Genomic DNA, 25,577 nt, shown 5'->3' on the forward strand with positions numbered 1-25,577 from the left:
TGAATGGTTTAGCCTAAATACTGTCTTCCTCTTGTTCCCTAGTCAATTTTTGGTAAGGACTCTCCGTGAACTTTCTCATCAAATTCTGGACCAAGTACATTTTCTCCCTCTTCTTCATTGACTCCTTTGATATTTATTTATAGATTTATGGTAATGATTTGGTTCAAAGTGAAGCTTGACCATAACCTTCTCTTGACCTCAAATTCGTCAAAATAGTTCTCCCAACAATCTTTGAAGTTGAGGAACATTGTTTAAAATCATCCCCCACATTCAAATGAGCCATAACATAACCCCAACTGTAAAATTTCCGCCTAGTCACATATGGTTGAAGGTTCAACCTTTTCAGCTCCTACTCTAAATTAAGGGCATCTGATTTTTTACAACTATAGTGTCCCAACTTGATTGGGAAGACAACTATTGAACTTCTCTTCTTTCCTAGCTCCTTATCAATGTGAGCAAGTTGTCAACAAATTTCAATTAGCACATAACTATCACTGACAAACCTGGGGAGTTTTAATGGCTCACCTTGAAAGCCTCCTATTATGACATATGTAAACCTAGGCAATATAATAAAGGAACTCCCGTAAAGATTGACTAATTCTCTAACCTTCATATTTCTCATATTTCTCATGCCTTCAACCCAAGGTTCATGATGGAGGCCTCGTCATTCCCTTGTACAGGCTAGGATATAAAACAAATAAGAGGATATATAAAAATTCTTCATTTCCACAAAACTGCCTAAACCTTCATGCAATTTGTTAGCCATTATTTGGGCCCAGTTCAGGTATCTCTCTCCACCAAGCAAAACTTGGATATAGAAATAAGTCCGATCTTCCTAGTAAAAGAGTTTCCTTTAATTCAATTAAACATAATCACAATATCCCTTACTTCTATTATCAAGCTTTCTCTTGTTAAAGGTTTTGGTAACCTTGAACCACCCTTTTACATATTTAACAACCAATTTTTGACAATAACATTCTTGTAGACATTCTTCTTCATAGAAAAGGTGGAATATTTTGCATCGATAGACCAATCTTCATAGGGTTCTTTATCAGGGATCCCCATTGCAGCCATAATATTTTCTCTATTGATTTCAACTAGGATACCACCTTCAACATTTCAGAAGCACCTATTTTCAACATCATAAATATTCATATGGTCTACTTCATATGGTCTACTACTGGCTCAGGACACGATGCAAGTGTGGGGAACGTCACTGCTTCAAACAGGCCACTTGTTAATATCATGTCCATTATTGAATTTTCCACTAGATATTTAGCCCTTCCCAGAAATTCTTCCAAGTTAGCTTGAGGTAAGGAAGTATCACCCAACTTTATTGGGTGCTTATCAGACATGAGGTACACCCCAATTTCGGGGGAACATGCGTCATGATAATCTCTTCTTTAATCTAGAACATAAAAGAACTTCTAATTGCAAACAACAAAGTTAACTTTTGTTTCTTCTAGCACAAGGAGCAATAGTGCAAAAGAAAATTACTGATACTCACTTGTTATGCTCATCAATCCTTGCTACTCTGAAGAGGGATACCGTGTTTATCTCCATTGTGTCCACTTTGCAATTCACACCTTCAGGATGAAGATTAATTCCCAGTGGATGTATAAAAAGGTGGAAAATCCCAGGCAGTAACTTCACACGCTTCAAACAACACACCCAATCATGGGAAGTAGTTCTTGATTTGATGACATTTTGGAAAATGCATTAATTACAAGTCACCTTCACATGATGGGCTTAAGTTCTCATGATTATTTTCTTTCTGTAACATTTTAATTATGGCCCCTTGGGATATTTCCCTTCTTGCGTTTATTCCTCTACTTTGCTTTATTGCTTCCATCTCCTACATAAGAAAATCCTAGAACTTTGAACCTTATCGGAACACGGTTCAAAGGTTCAAATTCAATATAGATATCGAAACAACACAGACTTGGACACTTGACAAACACGATGAGTGGCTTAAGGACCCACGTGACTTAGACATTAACATCTACATACAACTATTTTGTGAACTTTGAACCATGAATCCATCAGGATGTAGTTCGACGGTTGAAGTTCAAGCAGTGACCCCACTCAACCAACACCTGATTCTTTCCACAAAGCCGCTATAAAAGTAGATTAAATGTATTTTAGACAAGTTTCAATTTTCAGAATTCGAAGGTTACTAATTCTATATTTCTTATTTGCAAATTTCGATCTGAATGCGATACTCTTGATCTATTCCAAATGTATGCGAAGCAGATTCAATATTAACAAATACAGAATATCAAAGTATAATTGTAGAACTCCAAATATGGCAGAGCATTTATCAATTTCGATGCTCTTTAGCCCGATCAGGTATAGCCATTTATATGGTGTGAAGGATTATGTTCTTGAGTGGATGTCTGTCTATAAAGTGGAGAGATCTCAGGACATGCCCTTCCAATAACAACGATTAGTTAAGCATAATGTGACCGATTGCAAATCGATATTTTTGTCATTTGTTTGTGATAACAAACCTTTACACCATATTGTCGATCTGCGAGGGAATATAATCACACTTAGGTCTGATATTAATTGCATATAAGGCCAATCATATGATCATGGCTCGATCAATGAGATGAACATGAAATTTCAAAGAAATGATCTGCAGGAGCACATCAATTATATACTTGGATTCAATATTTGATGAAATGATAATTGATTTCAATGAGATCAATATTATTGTAAACCAAATAACTATATATGCATATGTGTGTGTGTGTGTGTGTGTGTGTGTATGTATATATATGTGCATATGTAGATCATACTATAGATTATCATTAATCTGACCGAATATATATACATACATATCATAATAGGCTCATCTATTGTGAGAAGAGATATCACCTATCTCGTGACATCGAAGGATATAATATGCTCAATAATTTCATGTTACATGACATTCTTCTTATATATCCAAGTTATGGTATGTGCATTGACATTAGGTCTCTTGATATCTACTATAACCAATCATGGCATATCCATGGATGCACTTATCCATCATGATTTATCTCATAAGGAACATAATGATCTTTAGTTGATATCAAGTCTCATGATAACCATCAAAATGTCCAGGAGATACTATCATGACATGTCCATGAATATCTAGTCACATGATATTCATCATGATAGTGAACTAATCATTTTAAAGTTGTCACCTTACAATGTTAAATACAAGTGGTCATTATCTGAAAGATTGTCACCTTTCGGTAATGTATATAAGGGGCCCATAAAGTCATAGTCACACATATGACAAAAGAGTTTACACACACACACATATAGTACGAACAAACAATTTGAGACTCAATTTCAATAATTTACATTTCAACCATACCAAGTTTCTTCCTGAAATGTTCAACTTTCACTCTAGAGAGAGGCTTGGTGTTGCTTGATCACTTGTACTAATATACTCCAACTGGATCACATTCCTTTCTACCATGTCTCTCACATAGTGGTAAGGAATCTCTATATGCTTTGATCAATCATGGAATAGTGGATTTACTGAAAGCTTAATACAACTCTAATTTTCATAGTGGATAGGAGTAGGTTTCAAAGGCTCACCAAATAATCTCACAAGCAATTTTCGAAGCTATATTGCTTCTCTTGCTCCCATAGAGGTTGCAGTGTATTCGGCTTCTGTTGAGCTTTGAGCCACTGAAGATTGTTTCCTTCTTATCCAAGAAATCAGAGCCGATCTAGATTGAAGTAACATCCAGATGTTCTTTTTCGATCGGTCACACTTCCAGCCCAATCTAAATTGTAGTATCCTTGTAGATCTAGGTCAACATTTTCATATTTTAGGCCATATCCAGTAGTACTTTGAAGGTATCTTAGTATATGCTTCGTAGCAGCAAGGTGCATCTCTCTTGGTTTGCACAAAAATTAACTTAAAGCATTGACAGTATAGAAAATATCTGGTCTAGTGTTAACCAAGTACATTAGTGATCCAATGATATGTCTAGAGTATAGGATCTACAAATTTTGACTCTGTTGTTGCTTCTTTCAATTTATGTAAGTTGGTTCCCATGGGTGTAGACATCGGTCTACAATTCATCATTCCCAATCTCTTTAGAATATCAATAGTATATTTTCCTTGATTTAAAATGATACCATTTGATTTCTTCCATACTTCTAACCCAAGGAAGTAACGTAAAATGCCCAAGTCCTTAATATCAAATTCTAAGGGCAGGTCCTTACTGTTGATTTTCTCAAGGATCGTTGCAAATGAAATTGGATTGTTTGTAAAGTAAATGTTTTCTAATTGCAGTGATATCACTCTTATTTATATTAAGGAAGAGACATGGAGAGTTACGTCTTCTCATGAGACATGTCTTTCCATTATTATCCAATTAATATAATAACAAATGATTATTTAATAATATAATATCTCATATTTATATATTTGCACTTTAGTCTCATATTTTATCCAACTAAAGCTACCAAACATCAACACACCCTCTTAGCTAGGGAGGATAAACACATGAACATATATTACCTCAATGTCATATAAAGATATTGGGAGTAATGGCCTCCAGTATGTCAACTCATTTGACATTCACCACGTACTCTTTGAGCAATGGCCTCTTGAATGTTGAGTTGCAAGATATTCAACAAAACTGTGAGTAATGGCCTCCTGAATGTTAACTCATTTGATATTCACCAAGTACTCTATGTAATGGCCTTTTGAACATCAATTTGCATAACATTCACCATGTACTCAATGTGCACGTGAATTCTCATAATGCTTACCATATGACCATCCACCATGATAATTATAATCTGTAATGATCTTCATAGACATCGTAAGATATCCATGATAAAAGAAAACTAAGTTATTGTAAGGTCATCGCCTTTCAATAACTTTTGCAAATACAAGTGATAATAATTTGGAAGTCGTCACTTCCTCATGATGTACACGGGGGTAGGCCCATTAAAATCACATAATCACGAGGTATATTCATGAATCACAGTCCTCTTGATTACTACAATCGATTGATCACTAGAGAAAAACATCTCAACATGGTTTACTCCCTGTGAATCAACATGAGTGAGATCACCAAAGGTTGATTGAGTCATATCCTCTATCTGCTCCCTATCTTTCAAGGTTGCCTTCAATGAAATATCAAGCTCCCTCTAAATCTTTATATCCCTCTTCCCGCAATAACATTCTAGGAGGAAAAGATCAAGGCAAACAAAACTTATAATTCAAATAAGAACGTTAATAGTTTAACTCATGTTTGTTACTCATAGTAACATCTCTATATTTCTCATGATTCACATTATAATTCTCAATTATATAAATTCATATATATATATATATATATATATATATATATATATATATATATATATATATATATATATATATATATATATATAGATAATATGGTTCCATATTTATTTAAATACTTCACAAGTATCTATTATATATTGGTGATGCAAGGAAGCCAAACAACATACATTTTGTCATAATTAAATGTGCCCACCTATACTTACCTTATAGGGTTGATGCTCGACATCCTTATAGACCCTTGATATGATTTGGCACTTGAGATAAGTGTATTATTCCATTAACATCCTCAAGACTCACTTTTTGAAATCTGTATTTTCTTTTTGGAAGGCTTGACCGTCAATAGGGACTATGTTTCCCTCCACCTTTTTAATATTTATTCCACATGGCTTGCTGAATGGATTTTCCCCATTGTAGATGTTGATACTTCATTCGATGAGCACATTGATGGCTTTAATACTATGTTCAAACTTCTATTCCTTTTCCGCTATAACTCACACGACATGCAGGTGTCACCTGAATTTTCTCACTTCTAAATCTTCCCTTCACATATCTTCATTTGTGGCTCTTTTATATGCATCTTATTTATTTCATAATCTTCTCCATATAAGGGTCGATAGTTGTGCGTGTCCATCGGATGGTATGCTCTTATCCAAGATACTACACTAAGTTTGGAGGCTGCATATAATTACTTTGCTATCTGTCGACCAGATGTATATCATATTTTCTATTTGCTCCTGCTATTTATTAATGCCCAACCAGCAACTTCTAGCCTTCAACTGAGCTCTCATACTAGTGGATAATTATTAAAGATGATAGACCAAGTTTTAGTTTTTCTCTGTGCAACTCAATAAAAAGTCCGTATGTTCTTAGAATTTATTCAAAGATCTTCTACATATCTTCTGCATACTCGATCTGAAGTAGCAATAAATACGTTCCAAAATAATTCCTTCCATGTTTAAGCAGCGACTATAGTCACTGGCAATGATCTACAATGATTGTGTCTATATGCATCTGACACAAATCCCTTGTTTGAATAGTTCTTATTCTCTTAGGTTTGCAGCCTGCTCTGATACCATGTCGATTTTCCTGAGGATCGCTGCAAATGTAATTGCATTGTTTGTAAAGTATATGTTTTCCAATTGCAGCGATATCACTCTTGTTTATATTAAGGAAGAGACATGGAGAGACATGTCTCCTCATGAGACATGCCTATCCATTAGTATCCAATTAATAAATTAACAAATGATTATTTAATAATATAATATCTCATATATATATATATATATATATATTTGTTGAAAAATCAGTGATCAGATTTACTTCAATTTATAATTGAATTCTTAAGTCCTTGAATTATATTTATATCAATATGTCAATATATAAATGATCTCAAAATATATTTTCGATCAATATATATATTAAATATAATTTATATTCAATACTTATAAAGCTTTTGTAATTCCACCTTACACTTTTGAATATTTATTAGATAATAATGGTAACATGTATGTCTGATGTGTTCTCTGATGTTTGATCAATGTATGCGATGCATAACTTGGTCTCACAATACTCTATGATGAAGGTGCGTTGACTGAAGCAAGTTAAACTCTATTTGACAAATCGTGTATGATTTGGTAGACTGTTTTGACAGATGGCTGACCAGAAGCAGATGACCTTTTATGATTTTTATATATATCTGATCTTGCCTGCACAAGTCCATTAAATAGGGGTAAAAATACAAGTATGGAGTCATGTCCACAAATTCGTTCACGTGTCTCTTCCTCAAAGTAGAACCCAAAATGGCATAGGAACATAACTAATAACATAGCTCACGTTACCTTTGAAATGTTAGATCATAGTGCCTACCAAGACATGGTCAAAAGTCTAAACACAATGAGCGAAAGGGAAAACATGCCCGATCAGGCTAATAGAAAGGATTTGTCAAATATAATATATAAAGGAAATTTGAAATATAATAACAATTATTATTATAAGATTATAGATATGTATTACAATGAGATTTATATATTACTGTATAAATTATATATATATATCTAAAATATAGATACATATATTGATGTAAATCTGATATACACAGTTATATCTATAATAACAATAAATCAAGGGGATGTTCTTTAGATTTACATTTTATGTTTTATCCGACCGAAGCTATAAAACATTAACATATATATATATATATATATATATATATATATATATATTTGCACTTTAGTCTCATAGTTTATCCAACTGAAGCTACCAAACATCAACAATTGAACAATAAGCTGATTTTTCCCTATAATTAGCAGATCATCAACATATGGGATTAGTACTAACATATCACCTTTAATTACTTTAAAATAGAGATCTAGAGCTGCATCATTTTTTGAAAACCCTAGTCCCATAAGATAGTTGTTGATCCTTTCATACCAAGCTCGGGGAGCTTGTTTAAGTCCATACAGGGCTTTCTTCAATTTGCACACATATGAATCTGCATTATGAATCACAAAACCTTCTAGTTGCTCTAGATAGACTTCTTCTTCTATAGTCCCATTTAAGAATGTAGTTTTCACATCCATTCGGTGGATCTTCCAACCATTAGCTGCTGCAATAGCTATTATTGCTTTAACAAAAGTATATCAGGCAACATGTGCAAATGTTTATTCATAATCAATAACTTTCTTTTGTGAGAATCCTCGAATAACAAAACATGCTGTGTTTCTCTATATTGCCATCTGCAGCATGATTGATTTTGAAGAGCCATTTGGAAGAGACAACAAATTTTTCTTTAGGTCTAGTTACTATATCCCATACATCATTTTCAAAATGGATTGAGAGCTTTCGTAACACTAGTAGGTTTTGAGTTAATGATTTGATTAATTATGGCAACATAACTTGAGAATCTGTTGGATCTCTTACTTTCTCTGAAGGTTCCTTTGGGTGCTGCATAATTCTCAGCTTCCTCAATCATCTTTCTAGCCCAAAGTGGTCTTTTTATGTTGTTGTTATTAGGATTCTATTTTGAAGCAGATTGGTTTTCATTTATGGTTTCTTTTGGATTCTCCCTCTGAATCTCAAGAGCAGGATCCTTCTCCATATCTTTAGGTAAATCCTGAATTTCTATCTCATTAAAGCTCGTAGCTCTCTTGAAGGCAATGGCCTCCTCCAAGATGACATCTCTGTTTAGTTCTCTTTGTCTCTATCTAGTTATGTATATTCTGTAGGCTTTTGAGGTTTCACCATAGCCAACAAATATCCCTTTCTTTCCAGTAGCTTCTAATTTGTACCTCTTCTCTTTGGGAACATGAATGTAGATAGGGCAACCAAATATTCTTAAGTGACTTATGTTAGGTTCTACACAGTAAATGCTTCTTTGGGAGTTCTATTATCAAGATGTGAATGGGGGTATCTATTTTGAATGTAGACAACTCACCTAGAGGTGTCTACCCAAAATGAAGTTTCTATGTTTGCTCTAGCAGCTTCTACAATAGTTCTATTTTTTCTCTCAGCAACACGATTTTTTTTTGGATTATACAGTACAAGAAACTCCTTAATCCCGACATTTACCCAAAATTCCTTAAATTTTTTTGAGGTTTATTCCTTCTCATTGCGTCTTCTTAGTACTTTAATTTTCTTCTCGAAATAGTTTTTTGTTAGAGCTTTGAATTTTTTAAACCTTTTAAGGATTTCCTTCAACTCTTTACACTTAAGAAAATATATCCAGATCTTTCTAATGAAATCATCCGCAAAGATTACATAATATAAGAATCCTCTCGTGGATGGTACAGACATGGGTCCACACAAGTTAGAGTGGACTAATTCTAATACATGTTTTGTTCTACTCAAACTATTTTGAAAAGTCCCCTTTGAAGAACACACAATTATACTAAGGGTTGGTGGTGGTGAATCACAATAATAAAAACTTTGTCAATTTAACACTTTTTATCCAATCGATAATTTCAATTGCTGAAATAAACAATTATGTACATGAACACAATTACACAATATTTACATGGAAACCCAATGCGAGAGAAAACCCCGGCAAATAAATGCTTTTATATAAACTTGTTCTTTTACAATGCTTTTGTGGGCTGCAACCTACTAGAGGCTCCAACCCCTATGTTTATGAGCACTGGCTCACTGGAAGCTCCAACTCCAACATTGCCCAGGCTTCGACCTACTAGAAGCACCAACTCAACACTGCTGTCTTTGTGATCATCAACCCACTGCACACAAACTGCTTTCCACTTTGATAATGTTGCTTTCTTCAACTGATGATGGACTATTTAAAACACTGCTTTATTTTATATTTCTCCTTTCAAATTTGCATCTGCATACTTGTCATTACCAGCATATACATCACATTTATATCTGCATAAATTCTTTTTATATCTATAAAAATATGCCTCTACTATATCTGCATATGTATATCCTTTTATATCTTCACACAAACTTTTCTTCAACTTTTATCTGTCCATATGCTCCCCACTCATACTCTTATAAAGTTACATATAAATCAGATTGGAAATCTGATTTTATATATGTTTTACTCTTCCCTATTTCATTCACCTCGAATATATTCATTACCCAATCTGAAGTCAGTCTTATATATATATATATATATATAAAATTCTTCCTTTCCTTACTAATACTAGTGTGCACTACCTACCTACAGATTTCTCATCTCATATTCTTTTATTACACTTAATTCTCAATCTTCTATTTTCTTCTTTCTTTACTTATTCAACTCATACTTTATTTTACACACTTACTCTTTGATCTTCAAATAATACGCTCTATTTATACTTTTATCTCCTTAAAGTCATGACTTTGCATTTGAAGAGATGTGCCTTTTGAATAAGAATCTGTGTTTAAGTAATCTTTATTTACTTAAGAGTCACCTTCTCTTGAATTGGATGTCTCTCTCTTTCTAACAAGTTGTAGCACTTAAAAAGAACAACCTTCTATCAAATCTGATTGCAGCCTTTAACCATTTTTAATGATAGCATTAACCAAAGAGATCCCTGATAGCTTCACGTGAATGGCTGATGAATTTGGTCTATCACTCAAACATCTCTCGTAATCTATTGATTATTCCTTATGCGGTTTTCATTGCTCAATTCGTGATGATCTGTGATGACTAGATGAAATATATCAATTATTTGTGTTCACTGTGTTTGTTTCAAATAGAGAGTCAACTTTATTTTCATCATTGCACATTAGGGGGCATGCCAAATTGTCCTTTATCATCTTTGATAAACTTCAAAAAATTTACTCCTTGCAATAAACATAATGTCTCTGTTGTTGCCTGTCACTTATGCTCAGCACATCATTACCATTTTTGTCATATTAATGTCAGCGGAAGTTTGTTGTAGATCTTCTTGCAATATTATATTAATAACTTGTTAGCACCGCTGCACTATATACGCACAGGTTATCTTCGCTGCTTCAAACAATCTCATATTTTTCAAAACCGACAATATTTTGACGTGTATGAGAGATTATAAATAGGTTTTGTTCGAATTGTGGTCCTAAGTTAGATATGTTGATCTGCTGGTGTCCTTCATCACTCCTTGTCATCAATTGATTGTAGACGTAGTAAATATTTTGCGTGTTTTAAATACTTCAAATAAAGACATGTCAGCTTTGACGTTTCTCCACTTTGTGTTTGACTATTGTTGTTTATATGTTTTATTATATGCACGCTGTCCACCATTAATATCTCTGCCTTATATAATGGTTGTTATAGTTCTATGGACATTCGGTTCTTCACAGTGAGAGACTCCAACCTTCTTTCATTGAGCTTGTTCTTTGTGGTTAAGATTTCTCCAGTGTTATCTTCTTTTAGTGTTAGGCAGAATCTATAATATGTTAACATATGTTCATTTATGTCTTTGTTCAATATATTCATAGATGTTTTATTAGTTCATATGCATTATTATTCCATATACATATTATTACTTGTAGCTATCTTGTATCAAGGTACAAGCACCACCAATATCTTTTAGTTTGCAATTTCTTCACTTTTGAGGTCAATGACAATTTCACTTTCTTTCGTTTGACATCGATGACAATACTTTCATCACCCTTTGTGTTCTTCCCTAGGGCACACCCTTTGCATGCTCCTATATGAGCTTGATTTAGTTTGGGTAGTCCTGCTACCAAATTTTCCATTGAACTCAGGACATGGGAATTAATATGTCCTAATCTTCAATGCTAGATCTCATTTGAGTTAGAAGTTTATGAATAAGGGCTTTATTTGTCTTAGTACATAGTTTGTACAGATATCCTTGTCTTATACCTATGGTTTGAGCTTTCTTTATTATAGAGTTCTATTATGGTAAAATAATGAATGTGTTGTTAAAAAGTTTTTTAAAACGGCACAGAAAAAGAGAGTTTCAAAAGAAACCCTAGTTGTTTTTGAAAAAACCAAAAAAAAGATATGACTGTAAAAATGCAGGCCTTTGTTGTGAATCAGTCTAAAGAACCCTGGACAACAACAAAAATGGTAGCTACTATATAAGAAAGACGCCCTGGAGCCATGGATTTGTAGAAAAAATAGAAAAACGCTGAAAACAATGACACCCAAAAGAAAAAGAAAAACATGTTGAATACAGAACAAATTCCCTTCCAAAAAAACGCTGCTAAAAAACCCTACTCGGGTTTGAGGAAAAAATGAATTCTCGCAAAAAGAAGAAAGAAAATAAAATGAACACACCCAGGCAAAGATTTTCGAAAATCTTTGACTAGAAAATTTCAGGAAGAAATTAAAGATTTTCAAAACCTAGTTCAAAAAAATAGCTCAAGAAATTTTAATAATGAAATTATTATTTCTTGAAAAAAAATAGCTCTAATACCATATTGTGGTAAAATAATGAATGTGTTATTAAACAAAGATCATAAATGATCAATATATATGAGTATATAGAAGAATGTTTTATAACAAACAAAGAGAGAGAAATAGAAACATTTTGAAGAGAGAAAGTGAAAGTTTCCATGTTGAACAGAGAGAGAATATGGAAACAGAGAAGAGGAGTGACCATTAGAAATAGAAGTAAATCTACGGAAGAGAGAAACAAAATTAGAGAGATTTTACTCTAATAAGCTCTTTGGCCATGCCAAAACTTTTCCATCCATAAAGGTAACCGTATATCCATTGTCTTCAAGGGCAAATATGGATACTAGGTTCCTCTTAATTCCAGGTACAAATAACACCCCAGTTAGTTGTATAGAGATGCAAATTTCAATTTGATTGTGCAAGTTTCAACCCCTTTTAGAATCATCCCATTCGTTACTTCTTCGTTAGTTTCTTCTATCGTAGTATCTAGGTGTTCTCTAAATCCTATGAGTGTCTTGATGAGCCACTATCAATAACCTAGGTGTTAAGTTTGTTTGATACTTGGCTTAATAATGTTGACTAGAAAATGAATTTCTTAGAATCATGTTCTATATTTGTCTTTCCAACCTTAGTAAATGATGCTTGTTACTTTGTTCTGTCAAGACATTTGATTGCATAGTGTCCGTACTGATCACATCTGAAACATTGAATTTGGAAAACATCTTTCCTCTGCTTAAATGAAACCTTTCCATGAGAATTTCTCTTTCTTTTGAAATTCTTCTTATTTTTCTTATGAGAATTTGTGTTTAAAAAATGATTATCCTCATCTATAGGGTTTTGTTTGTTCCCTTTTATCATCCGTCTTGTTTCTTCTTGTAGATAGTTAGATCTTAACTGATCAAATTTTGGGAGTTCTGATCTTGCACTTATTCCTTTGTGTTACCCTGCTTTTAACACCCACATTCTAAACTCCCAAGCTAACTCTACAGAGTCATTTTGGATTGGTCTTTAATTGTTGATGATGGTTTATGAACTATGATCTGTGAGGAAAATAGTATCTTAAAGAGATGTCGAAGTTGAATCATCAAATTCAGACCAAAGTTCAGCTTTAGATTCAGAGTTAAGTTCAGAGAAATAATTATAGGTGCAGCATACTTGTATTGAGTTGAACTCGAACTCGAAGCAAAGGTTTCAACTTCAAGTTCAAGTTCAAGTTCAAGTTCAGGTGTGCAGAATCCGGGTTCCCATTTGAAGTTCAAACTTCAATTTTGAGGTTTTAGCATGCAGATCTGTCAATCCAGTTGCAGGTTGGATTGTGAATTGCGTATAATTTGGAGTTGAAAAAGGAGATGGAGGTGAAGCAAGACCAGCAATGAACGAGGTCTGTGCAACACAGTATAGCAGATCTTGCATCTAGGGTTTCAGTGGATTGGATGATCAATTGCGCAATTTTGTTGAGCATGATGCTGCAACTCCTCGCTTTAGGCGGTGCTTTCAGATTTCGCCTTCAAATTCGGTATTGCTTTTGGTTATCTGGTTGGCTTACATGTCTGTGGACGCTATGGCCATCTATGCACTCGGCGCCATGGCACATAATCAACGTCATTCGGTTTTCGGAATATGGGCTCCCATATTGCTCTTGCATTTGGGAGGACCAGACACCATCACAGCATATTCCAGCCAAGACAACGAGCTCTGGTTAAGACATCTTCTCAACATGTTGTTCCAGGTCTTAGTGGCGGTTTACATTGTCTATTCATCTGAGTTGGGAGGGCAAATGCTAGCCACGGCGCTGCTTCTGTTAATTGTTGGAGCCTCCAAGTACGTTGAAAGGACCATGGCCTTGAGATCCTCCAGTTTCTCGCAGATTGTGAACACTGTTAATCCCATTAACATCTATATGGCTGATGTAATGCATGAGGAACCATCTCATTATCTAGTCGTGGGACTGAAGCAGTGGAGAAGGTCGAGGAGGACTGATCAGCTGATGTGTAGATCTCTATTTGGAAGAAAGATTTGTCAGCACAACTAGAGAGTTCTTGTTTAACCCATAATTATCTCACATCCCTTCTCCAGAGAAGATATTTACAGTCGTGGAAGCGGAGCTAAAATTTCCACACGACTTTTTGTTCTCCAAGTTAAGTGATCACAGATCAGAATGGTGGAAGAAAGTCTTTCTGCACAACGCACGGTAGCATATGTGCTCCTTTCTGTTGCATTTGTTCTAAAGATTGTACAATTCTACAGAATTTTGGCGTTAGATTGGACCATGGTGTGGTTAATCTGCGCAAGCATTCAGCATTCTCGTGGAGGGAAACAAATGGATTTATATATGGCCAAGCTAATGCAGTCTGCTATTCAGATATCCAACTGGTGCTGCATGCGCTGCCCAGGTACATACTAGAAGAACCAAATATCACAATACTCTATAATCCACACCTGCTCACACATCTCTCCTTGGGTTTGGAATCTCACAAGATTTCTCCATCTCACTGGCTTTGTTACGGCCTTCTACAGCCACCCAATCTTTGTCAGAATATGCCCGGCAGGAAATGAAGATGTGGAAATCTGTAGGAACAAATTGACGTCTTATCATGATATGAGTTTGCAAGAAAACAACTGCGAAGATTTGCGATGGACTGCAGAGCGAGACGCAGAGCGTGAACTTCTATATTGGCATATAGCGATTACAATCTGTGAGATGCAGAGAGAGGCAAAGCCCGGTTCAAATACGCAGAATGAGGAAGTAATTAAGAAGAATGTTAGTATAAACGGAACTTTGTCCAGATACTGCTCGTATCTTATGGTCTCCACACCCAAGCTTCTCCCTGTCCATCCAGAAATCGTAAATGTGCTGCACATGGAAGTTCACGACGAGATTGGTTGTCATACAGACAATAGCAACAACGGAATAATGACACTTGGAATACACCTGTCAACTCATGAGATATGGCATGGTCTTAAAACCTCTTTGCCTATGTATGGTTATAAACTATCTATAAGGATGAAAACCCGAAAACAAAATCAGCAAATAAAGATAGTCCAAAGAGAAGACAAGTTTTTCAGTTACTCCAAGATATTGCAAAGAATCAGTTATTATAATTGAAAGCGAGCATTGAACAAAAGGAGTAAATATTTGGAAATGCGAGGAGTTCCAAGAGACAATTATTAAAACTGAAACAGAACCGACAGAAAGAGAGGATAAATAGATTACAATCTGATGTAACAAGGGGTTCTTCTTTTCTGGTCTAGAAGTTCTACAGCTGCTGCAACAGGGGGGAAGACAGTTCTGGTTTGGGAACAAGGGAAGCAATTTTATTGTATGCAGATTGATTGTGATAAGGGGATTAGACAATACTACTATTGTTTTATCATGTTTCTGGAATAAAGAGGGATATAAGTATGTTTGATTCTGCAGTCACATACATTTGTATTTCTGATCTAAAGGGATTCTGAATCCTTTTATTTCTATTTTAGATGCAGTCCTTTATAACTATGTTGATTGTGATATATGTAGTCATGAGGTTATGTATTCACGCTTTTGCATAAACATATTTGCAGCTTTCTCTCTCATTTTTCTCTATAATGTGGAAACGTGGTAGATAGTCCTGTGGCTATTTACTAGTTTTTCATTCATTTCTAGTTTAGCAATCTCTTAATCGCATTTATTCCATATTGATGGATGAATGTCTGAAAAACCCTTCGTGTCTTCAGGTTAAAGACATAGCCAGATATCATATTCGTTGAATATCTTTTATGAGGGAGCTGTACCTCTCAATTCAGAGGAAGATTATCAATAAAACGATAATCTATCCAATTGTTAGTGCATTTTGTTCTTCTTTTGACTCATATTGAGTCATTATTTGCATTTCTATTCGAATGACAAAACTGTTTACCAACACTTTGTAAAAATGACTCCCATGAATTTGGTAGACCACCTTAATTCTTTGCTATCAACTTGATATCCAAGTGTTGACAATTGATCCCTTAGCTCAGTGATTCTCATGAAGTATGCATTGATGGATTCTCCCTTGTTCATGCTTATATGATTAATTTGCCTTTTTAGAGCAAGGATTCTACTAGTGTTATTTCAAATGTGCTTTCAAGGGATTTAAACATAAGGTATGCAGTCTAATGTTTTGCCAATATAGGTACTATATGATCCCTATCTGCATCTCCTATAAGTTTCATAGCTTTCTCATTGTTCTCAATCCATTGAGTTTTCTCCGGGTTATTCTCTGGTTCTATCTTGTATTCTTTCACAAATGAGTTTAACGTATTTTCTTTTAGTATCATCGTAATTCTGAGTTTCCAAGATGTAAAGTTGTTTGCACCTTCAAGATTGTCCTCAAATCTGATTACGTTTGACATTATGAAGAATGAAATGTGACTGTAAAATCAAGAGAGTAATCTGATCTCAAATTTAATTGGATCTTCCTTAACAAGGCTCTAATACCATGTAAAAGTAGATTAAATTTATTTCAGACTCGTTTCAATTTTCAGAATTTGATGGGTTACTAATTCCAAATTTCTTATTTGCAGATTTCAATCTGAATGTGATAGTCTTGATCTATGCCAAATATACGTGAAACAGATTCAGTATTAACAAGTACTGAATATCAAAGTATAATTGCAGAATTCCAAATGAGGCGGAGCCTTTATCAATTTCGATGCTCTTTGGTCTGATCAGTTATAGGCATTTATATGATGTGAAGGATTATGTTCTTGAGGGGATGTGTCTCCACAAAGTGGAGATATGTCCTCTCAAGACATGCCCTTCCAATAACAACGAATATTTAAGCATAATGTAACCGATTACAAATCGGTATTTTGTCATTTGTTTGTGATAACAAACCTCTAAACCATATCGCCGATCTGCAAAGGAATATAATCAGACTTCGATATGATATTATTTGCATATAAGGCCGATCATATGATCATGGTTCGATCAATGAGATGAACATGAAATGTCAAAGAAATAATCTGATCATATACTTGGATTCAAGATCTGATTAAATGAAAATCAATTTCAATGAGATCAATATTATTGTAAACCATATATATATCTGTGTGTGTGTGTGTGTGTGTGTGTATAAAATCAGACTTCGATCTTATATTATTTGCATATAAGGCCAATCATATGATCATAGCTCGATCAATGAGATGAACATGAAATGTCAAAGAAATAATCTGATTATATACTTGGATTCAAGATCTGATTAAATGATAATCGATTTGGCTTTGGGGATTGATTCAGGGTCGAGAATATGATTTGTAGATTCATGAACTTCGTTTCCCATTATGAAATATACATAATTTTAAAACTAAATCATTTCATATTATGAATCTATGATCCTTGATCATTAATCAATGCCAAATGTCAAAGATAAGCATTGTGATTCAATAGAAAATCATCACATCGAATTACTAAATTACAATTTAAAAAAAAAATATACTTTATGGCTCATTGATGTTTGAAACATGATTCAATATTCACTTCACTTCAAACTTGCAAGATGGAGGGAGCATAACGAGTGATGAAATGTGTTTCTGAGTACAAAATAAGGGTCATTTTAGGGTTAGAGCAAAAATGAACTATATATTTTTTTTTATAGTTTTCCAAGTTTTGGGTCGAGATCTTATGTTTATCCCTGTCATTCTATGGGGATTCTTGACCGGTCCAGGTCAGGTCTGCGCAATGTTTGGATTTTGACCTTGTGGGTTTGTGGTCTACAGATTCGAACGATCCCACAAGGTCAAATCCAAACCCTACACAGGCCTAGGTCATACCGGTTTGCAAATCCAAACCTGACTCGAATCTGAATTTGATTCGTAGGTTAGACATGCGAATCCGGTAATGTAGCACATAACATAAAGGATTATTGAGTGAACTTGAACTTTGAACTTGAGACTAGATTGACATAGAGGTTCAAGCCAACAAGAAAAATGCCAACAATATTGAATGGAAATGTAACATGATCCTCCTATTTTTGCTTGATAAAGGAAACTTGACATTGAAAAAATAGGGTGTAACAAGTCACGAGTGTGCATGAAAATAAGCAAAATTGCAAAGCTGCAAACAAAACAAAAATATGTATGTAAAATTATAAATATTAAAAAGTAAATGCTAAATATTTTACTACAATAAATTTACCTGTAGGATCTTTGCGCAAGGGGTCTAAAATTTGCCTCATAAAAAATACAATCTGCCACATCCGTCCTTGCAATGATTGTAGCATAGGATGAGGAACTATACTCTTAGTCAACAAACATGCACCTCAAAGTTTCATTTGATTGCACCAAAGATTTTAATATGATAAAGTTTGAGGCAAATCTTATAATACCAGGACAAGCTAAACCCTTTTTCCCCGTGTGTTGCTTCATTATGCTAAGGACTAATCCGTGATTGTAGATAAATTTGCAAATGTTTATGGCCCTATCAACATATTCTTTCACCCATTCAAGCTTACCAATATCCTCCAATATGAGGTCAAGGCAATGGGCAGCACATGGAAACCAAAAAATATTCCGGTGCGTGTCCATCAAAAGTTTACTTGCTACAACATAATGTGCTACAGTAGGGGCTTGAAGCCCCGACCCACAAATGGTTACAACTTATGACATCTATCATACCCTTGCTAGTAAGGAGACCTAACACACAGATTAATAAGTGTGTACAAAAACTAAAATTTTAACAATTCATTACGATTAATCATTAGACAAAGCAAAGTTCAACTTCATCTTCAAGCTTTAAATTTTAAAATCTAAAAGTTAAAGTTGTTAATGTTTGGTAGCTTCAATTAGCTAAACTCATGAGACTAAACTGAAATATATAAATATATATATTTGTGTGTGTAGTTAATTAATAAACTATTATATTAATTAAATAATAAAGAATATATATGTCCCATGAAGGGACATGCCCATCCATATCTCATCCACAATATAAAGAGAGATTGTTGCACTTGGAACACACATACCAAGAACGCAGTGCTACTACATCTGCAAGCGATCCTTGAAAAAATAACAAAAGCAATCAAATAAAAAGAATTATGTGACTATAATAAATGGAATGTTGCAGAAGTACCAAAACTTGTAGATTGATTTTCTTGCAGCATCATGGAACTCCTTGTTCCAACCCATGCTCTCAAGTAAGAGTTGTGCACCAAGAGTAGTGTGTGACACAAAATAATTGTCCAACTTGGATTTTCAGACTCTAGGACCAAATCTAACAGTGCCATTAGAAGGAACAAAAGTTGAAGCACTAGGACGAAAGGGAGGCAAGGAAGAACCCTCTCCAAGACAACCTATGGATGTAGATGTGGATGCAAGTGGATAGGATCCCATATGAGATAACTCCTCCAATTGCCTCTTCTTTGTTTCCTTATTTTGTTCAAATGTTTCTGATTGGACATAACAGAAACAAACTGCCTCAAAAGGTGCTATTTTACATGGCTTAGTGTCATGGCCACGTATGCTAGCAATAGGTATTTAAATCAATTTATGCCACCATGATTAATTTCTTTACAAAACATACATTTTGTTGGCATTGGGAATCTTGTTTCTAAAACATGAAAGCAGCTGCTATACAACAATTTTACAAATGAATTACCTTATGTGCATTGTGTTTTATAACATTATAAACTAATAGAAAAAAATCCGCAATGCCTACGTATTTTTTTCTTAAAAGATCTCAAATTTCAAAGAAAGAATTTAGAAAAAACAGTGAACCCTACAATTTTTTAGAAAAAAATTATAAATACAAGTTTACAATTTTTTTCCAAAAAAAAGAACCTAGGGTCTGCTGGCTGTTCTACTTCTATCATTGTAGTATGCAATCTAGATTTGAATATAAAACATTCGTATTCAAGATTAAAAAATTTTAAAAAAGGAAAAGAATCCATATACATATGAAAAAATCAACAATTATATAAAATTTAACGCTTATTTGAAACAAGTTGAGAAGCCTTCGCAAAAGCTAGCAATTTTTTCTTTTATTTCTTCTACAAAAGTGGCTGCTGTTGGCTGAGTGAGGCAAGTTAGGTGTCTGAGTCAACCGAGTCCGAGTCAGTGTTCATCTGACTCATCGAGTATGACTCGACTTGCTGACTGGGATAACTTGTGTGACTCGCTGTGAATCTGGGAAGTCTGGTTAGAACTACTTCAAAAGTATCTCATCATATAATGGAGCTGTCCCTGTCAAATTTTGTAAAATTTGCCCTTGCAATGGTGATTCCCCAACTATTACAAGTACATTCTTCTGTTCATCGGACGAGTCACCAGTGTGTGAATCGTTTTGAAGTCTGAATCACTGTGATGTATCAACTCTCCATGCATATTGTGCCTGTGTAAATTTATGCCATCATAATAGGGATGTACCAGTTACTGTTAACATCTGTGTATGATTGACAGTACATATAGATGTCCATTTTCCTCATCACTACATGGTTTACTGCAATTGAATGATATTGTTTTGTATCTTTTGGGCTTTTATTTGTGTCCGTCTATCTTTTGCCAGGTACGAATCTGTAGAAAATGGCAGTCTTACACAATTGCATTGGATTAACCTGGTCCGGCATTGAGAAGCTGTGTACTCATGATAAACATAGATGGTCATAAGTTTTGACATCCTTAATTTTTTTATATGCTGTTGAGTTGGATATAATGAACACACATGATCTTATATAAAACCAATTTACAGATGTCTTGCAAGCTCCTACTGAGATTATTAATATTTTATTTTCATTTTTTTTTCTGTTACAAAAATATGCAAGCTGATTAGAAATGTTCTTGCTTCTTTTGGCTCAACAACTTTTTGGTCGAGGAATTACATTAGCCTTTGACAAATCCCATCAATTTGACCATAATTTCAGAAAGAAAGCACTACATTAAGACAGTACTGTTCCAACATAGACTTGGCTACTGCTACTGTAGGGAGCTCATTCTTTGAACAATAATTGCCTGGACATCAAAGCTGCTTAAGTGATATTCATATATATATATATATATATGTATGTATGTATGTATGTATGTATGTATGTATGTCATACAGATTTTAGCTTTATCAGTTTTCAATTCAACCAATTCAGTGTTTCAACTTTTTTGCATTGACAACTGTGAGCTTAGATGGGACTGTTTCCTTAAAATTATCTTACCTTTGTGGCAAGGTTCAAGAACATAGGTTTTTGTTCTGGTTGAGTGCTGAGTGATTGTGTAGCAATGAGAACATCTTTGATGCCCAAAGAAAGTATTTTGAACTTATCCCCAAGCGACTGGTGTAGAATACCCATAGCAAAGCATTTCATCAGTAACTTATAAGAAAAAGACTGGGAGCCAAATCTTGCTGTGCATCTTCCTCATTTGTGCTTTAAATATTCTAGAGGCTGCAACAGATTCTTAGGTAGGTTTGGTGATTTTTCTTCTTCCCATGGCTCCAGATGCGCTCTTCTTGTTCTCTTCTCATCCCATGATTGCATCATCTCTTATTTATACCAGGAACATTTTTCCTCTGGTCTAGTATACCAACATAGATGCAGAACTTGCGAGTCATAACTTGTGGTGACTAACTTATCCAAAGGCTTGATGCTGGTTTTTAAATTTTTGAAAGTTTGTTGTGTTTTTGTGCAATAACCCATCAAATGAGATAAAATCATTCTAGCGGCATAATGTTGAAAACTTAATGTGAGTTTTATTTTGAGCATGAGTACATAAGTTTTTATTTCATTTTGGGTGCCAACACGTGGCGACTTAAGGCATGCAAATATGTAGGTTGTCTTTGGATCAAAATTGGAAAATTTCATTGGTCACTTTCAAATGACTATATTTTGAAAATTGTAGAAAATATAATCTGCATGTGTTTTTAATATGACCACCAGAGTCACATGTAAATGATTGTATTCCAAAATTTGTAGGAAATGCAAAAATATAACCTAGGTGACTCCAAAATGACCAGTACAGTTGCTTTCAAAACTTTAAATAATATAAAGAATTTTTCATAATGTTCACTGGATTCCTTCTATGCAACCTGTAATTTTCATAGTTTAATATTTTTGATTCCTTTTTGTAGTGAAACTCAAAATCTTGAAAAGTTGTAACTGGAACTGTTGGATTTCATAGATATAGTTAAAGTCTGTAGGTCTATTAACAAGTTCAATTAAAAGACTTGCAGGCTTGAATTTTCTTTGTTATACTTAAGAAATTCAAGTCTGCAAGTCATCAAAAGTTGTGATATGTAAGCTTGAATTTCGAGAACAGTAGTTCGGGATCATAACTGGGAGGTTGTTTTCTTCAAGGATCTATCATCTATCTATGACAATTATAACTAGGAAAATTCAAGAGCACAGATTGCTTAAACTTACAATATGAACAATATTTTGAAAATTCAAATAATTTCTGACATCCCACATTTTATTTATCTCTGAATCAACACTTCAGGCTTCAGCATAGATTTTGGTATCTTGGCTCCTTCAAAAATGTATAAGCATATTACACATTATTTTCTCTTATTTAAAATGGATTATATTGACATTACTTCAGTGTAGCATTGAGAGTAAAGAAGATTTTATATTTAGTTGTAGACAGGATTTATGATTTATAATTTTATTCGTATTGATACTTGAATTTCATATATATTGAGAGGCTGATCTTGTTTCATGGTCTATGATATGTATTAAACTGTAATTTTGATTTATATATGATGGAAATCAATAATAACTAATATCTCACACATTCAGTAATTCACATATATTCAGTAATATGCCACACATATTGGCACCAATTCATTCCAGTTTTATGATTTATAATTTTTGCAAAATTGCATGAATATGGATATAAATAGGGATACGGTATCAAATACGTGTATGGCTATATTTTAAGACCGCCAATATGGATATGATATTGATAAAAAACAAAAATTTATATTTAACACAAATTTCCAAGTTATTAGAGGATTTTTTCATTACTTAAAAAGCAATATAGGCACAGAATTACCACATAAATTATTATAAGTTAACACTTCACAGTTTAAGAATAATAGAATACAGGTGTACAGTATTCGACTTGTATCTGGTCTGTACCAGATACATATCCAAATCAAATACATGCATGCCTGAGGAGGGACAGAAGAGTTTCCAGCTACTCTGAATGTTTGCTTGTATTGAAACTTGAATCTCTTATATATTGAGAAGCTGATCTTGCTTTTTGGTCTCTGATTTGTATTAAACTGTAATTTTGATTTATATATGATAAAAATCAGTAATATCTCGCACATAATCAGTAATGTGCGTGTTTTTTAGAGCATTTAAAAAAGGAATTGTATTTTGAATATTCAAATGTTTGATAAATTTGCTGAATCATGGCCAGGTTTTTCTCCAAATTTCTGCTGAATCCTCAGCTTTTTTAATGTTTTGGCCTGCTACTGAGTTTTCCAACTATAATTGAACTGTATCACATCAACACCATTGCCTAGGTTTAATTAGATCTGGCAGCGCACCAAAATATTGACTTTGAAATGGTAGGAAGCACTATGTTTTCCCAAATTTTAAACAGAGAGTACTCTGCTGCTTATCAATGCAGTCCTTTAACAATGAGAGAGTTTGTCTGACATGAACTATATGAAATCATGTTTTGAAGTATAGGACTGAAATTTTTGTTTTTGCTGATGTTTGCAGCTCTGCTCTGTTGTATGCTCATTACCTCCTATTACAAATTATATATTGTTGAGATTTTCGACGTGTTGCATCGTTGCCCAGTAGATGGAAACAATATAATAAACTATTATGCTGCTGCCAGGAACTGACAATTGCTTTCCAAGTGATTAGATGTCAGAGGAACATTTCTTGTGAGCTGCTCTCAACAGTACCAAACTTGTAATGCAAGTTTTGTGCATGAGACTATTGTCTCTAGCAATCTGACATTTTTCGTTGAACTTTCATATTTGATAGCATCTATCAATGAAGGCAGGGCAATACTATGGGACATAACCGCCACCTGCATCACATATATTAATCATTTCCCTGTGCAGGAAATTTGGCGTGGCTTTGGATTATGCCCAATAAATATCTATTTTTTTAGACTGACCCATACAATAAGTTTGTTACCGCAATTATGATTAAATAATCAGATCATTTACATGCATGCAAATCATAATTCTGATTTTGGTAATGCTGGATGCTTTTATAGTTTTAACTTTTATGTACTAACGAGTTTTGGGATGCCAGATGTAAAAATAGTCTATTGCTATATCTGTGGGGTTTTGAATTCATTGTGTTGCTTTTAAATCTTGTTCTGTCTGAACCAGATAAGTGCTTGTTTTAAGCCTTATTAAGTGGATTGAACTTTTGAGTGGTTGTAAGTCTGCATTCCTTCTTTCACTTAGTGATCCATTTTAAGTACTGGTTTGCTTCTACAGATTTTGCTGGTGACATCCACCCTGCCTGTGAGCAGTGATCCATATCCATCATTACCTCTGTCCAGTTCATATGGGAATGGTCCCGAGCAAAATGGAAGTCACGACACCGCTGCCAATACCAATGAAGTTCCTAACACCACTGGAGTTGCCAATGTTGCTGAAGCTTCAAATAGTGCCGAAGTGGCCAAGACAGTTGACGTCCCTATTACAGATGAAGAGATGATTGATGCTAGCATAGATGTTGATGAGAAATCGGAAGCCAATGAACAAAATGGTGAATTGGATGGACTGCCACAAAAAACTCCCGAGATTCCCTGTAATGGTGACTAGAATAATGTTTCTGTATCTGCTACATCTGGTTCCTGTTTGCAATCTTCTTGTTAAATAATGGATAATATTGATTACTTAGCTCTGACATTGTTCATTCATTATCTCTGGCTCCCTGCGCTTCTTTCAATGGAATGTAGCCTGTGAAGCTGCAACTTGTGGGAAATTTCGAAGAAAACAAACAACAGAATATTTGGGTGTGAATTTTATGAAATCCTTGAAGAAGTATACTTGGGCCCTTAAAAGTGAATGCCATGTATCATGTTTTTGATCTGTAGATTATGGGAAGTTAGCACACCCCATGTTTTTCTATGAGAAAATGTTGTATCCTGTCCTATTTTTTAGCTGGTAGGCTATATTATGGATTGTGTTCAGGCCAGAAACATGTCTCATGTCAAAAAAAGGTGCCACTAAACAATTTCATGGCATTTTTTGGTTGCCATTTAGGGTGACTTGGTGGTTATCTCTGGTCACTTGAAAGATTCATTTAATACAGATATCCATATGAAATCTTCACTAGCTGTAAAACCCCGAGTTTTTAAGATCCACTTTCCGTGTATTGTGAATCAATTCAAGCAGCAGCTCTACCGAGACTGGTTTTGGGTCATCTCGTGTAAAATGACTTCTACTGTGGTAGGGTTTTGTAAAAATTCCTGGAAACTCTGCTCTTTTCTTTC

General features: G+C 34.3%; 1 protein-coding gene across 1 annotated transcript in view; it reads left to right on the top strand.

Moving 5' to 3' along the window:
* The window catches only part of LOC149550643 (serine/threonine-protein phosphatase 4 regulatory subunit-like protein), a 73,732-nt gene extending 48,582 nt beyond the window's left edge, over window positions 1-25,150 (top strand). The window contains exon 7 of the mRNA XM_089793631.1: window positions 24,574-25,150. Within this exon, the coding sequence (XP_089649757.1) occupies window positions 24,574-24,903 (330 nt within the window). The 3' untranslated portion in view covers window positions 24,904-25,150. The remainder of the gene's footprint in view (window positions 1-24,573) is intronic.
* The last annotated feature ends 427 nt before the right edge of the window (window positions 25,151-25,577 follow it).

Source organism: Cupressus sempervirens, chromosome 7 (genome assembly GCF_028749045.1).
Source record: "Cupressus sempervirens isolate cs-2001-9-10 chromosome 7, ASM2874904v1, whole genome shotgun sequence".
NCBI classification, from domain to species: domain Eukaryota; kingdom Viridiplantae; phylum Streptophyta; class Pinopsida; order Cupressales; family Cupressaceae; genus Cupressus; species Cupressus sempervirens.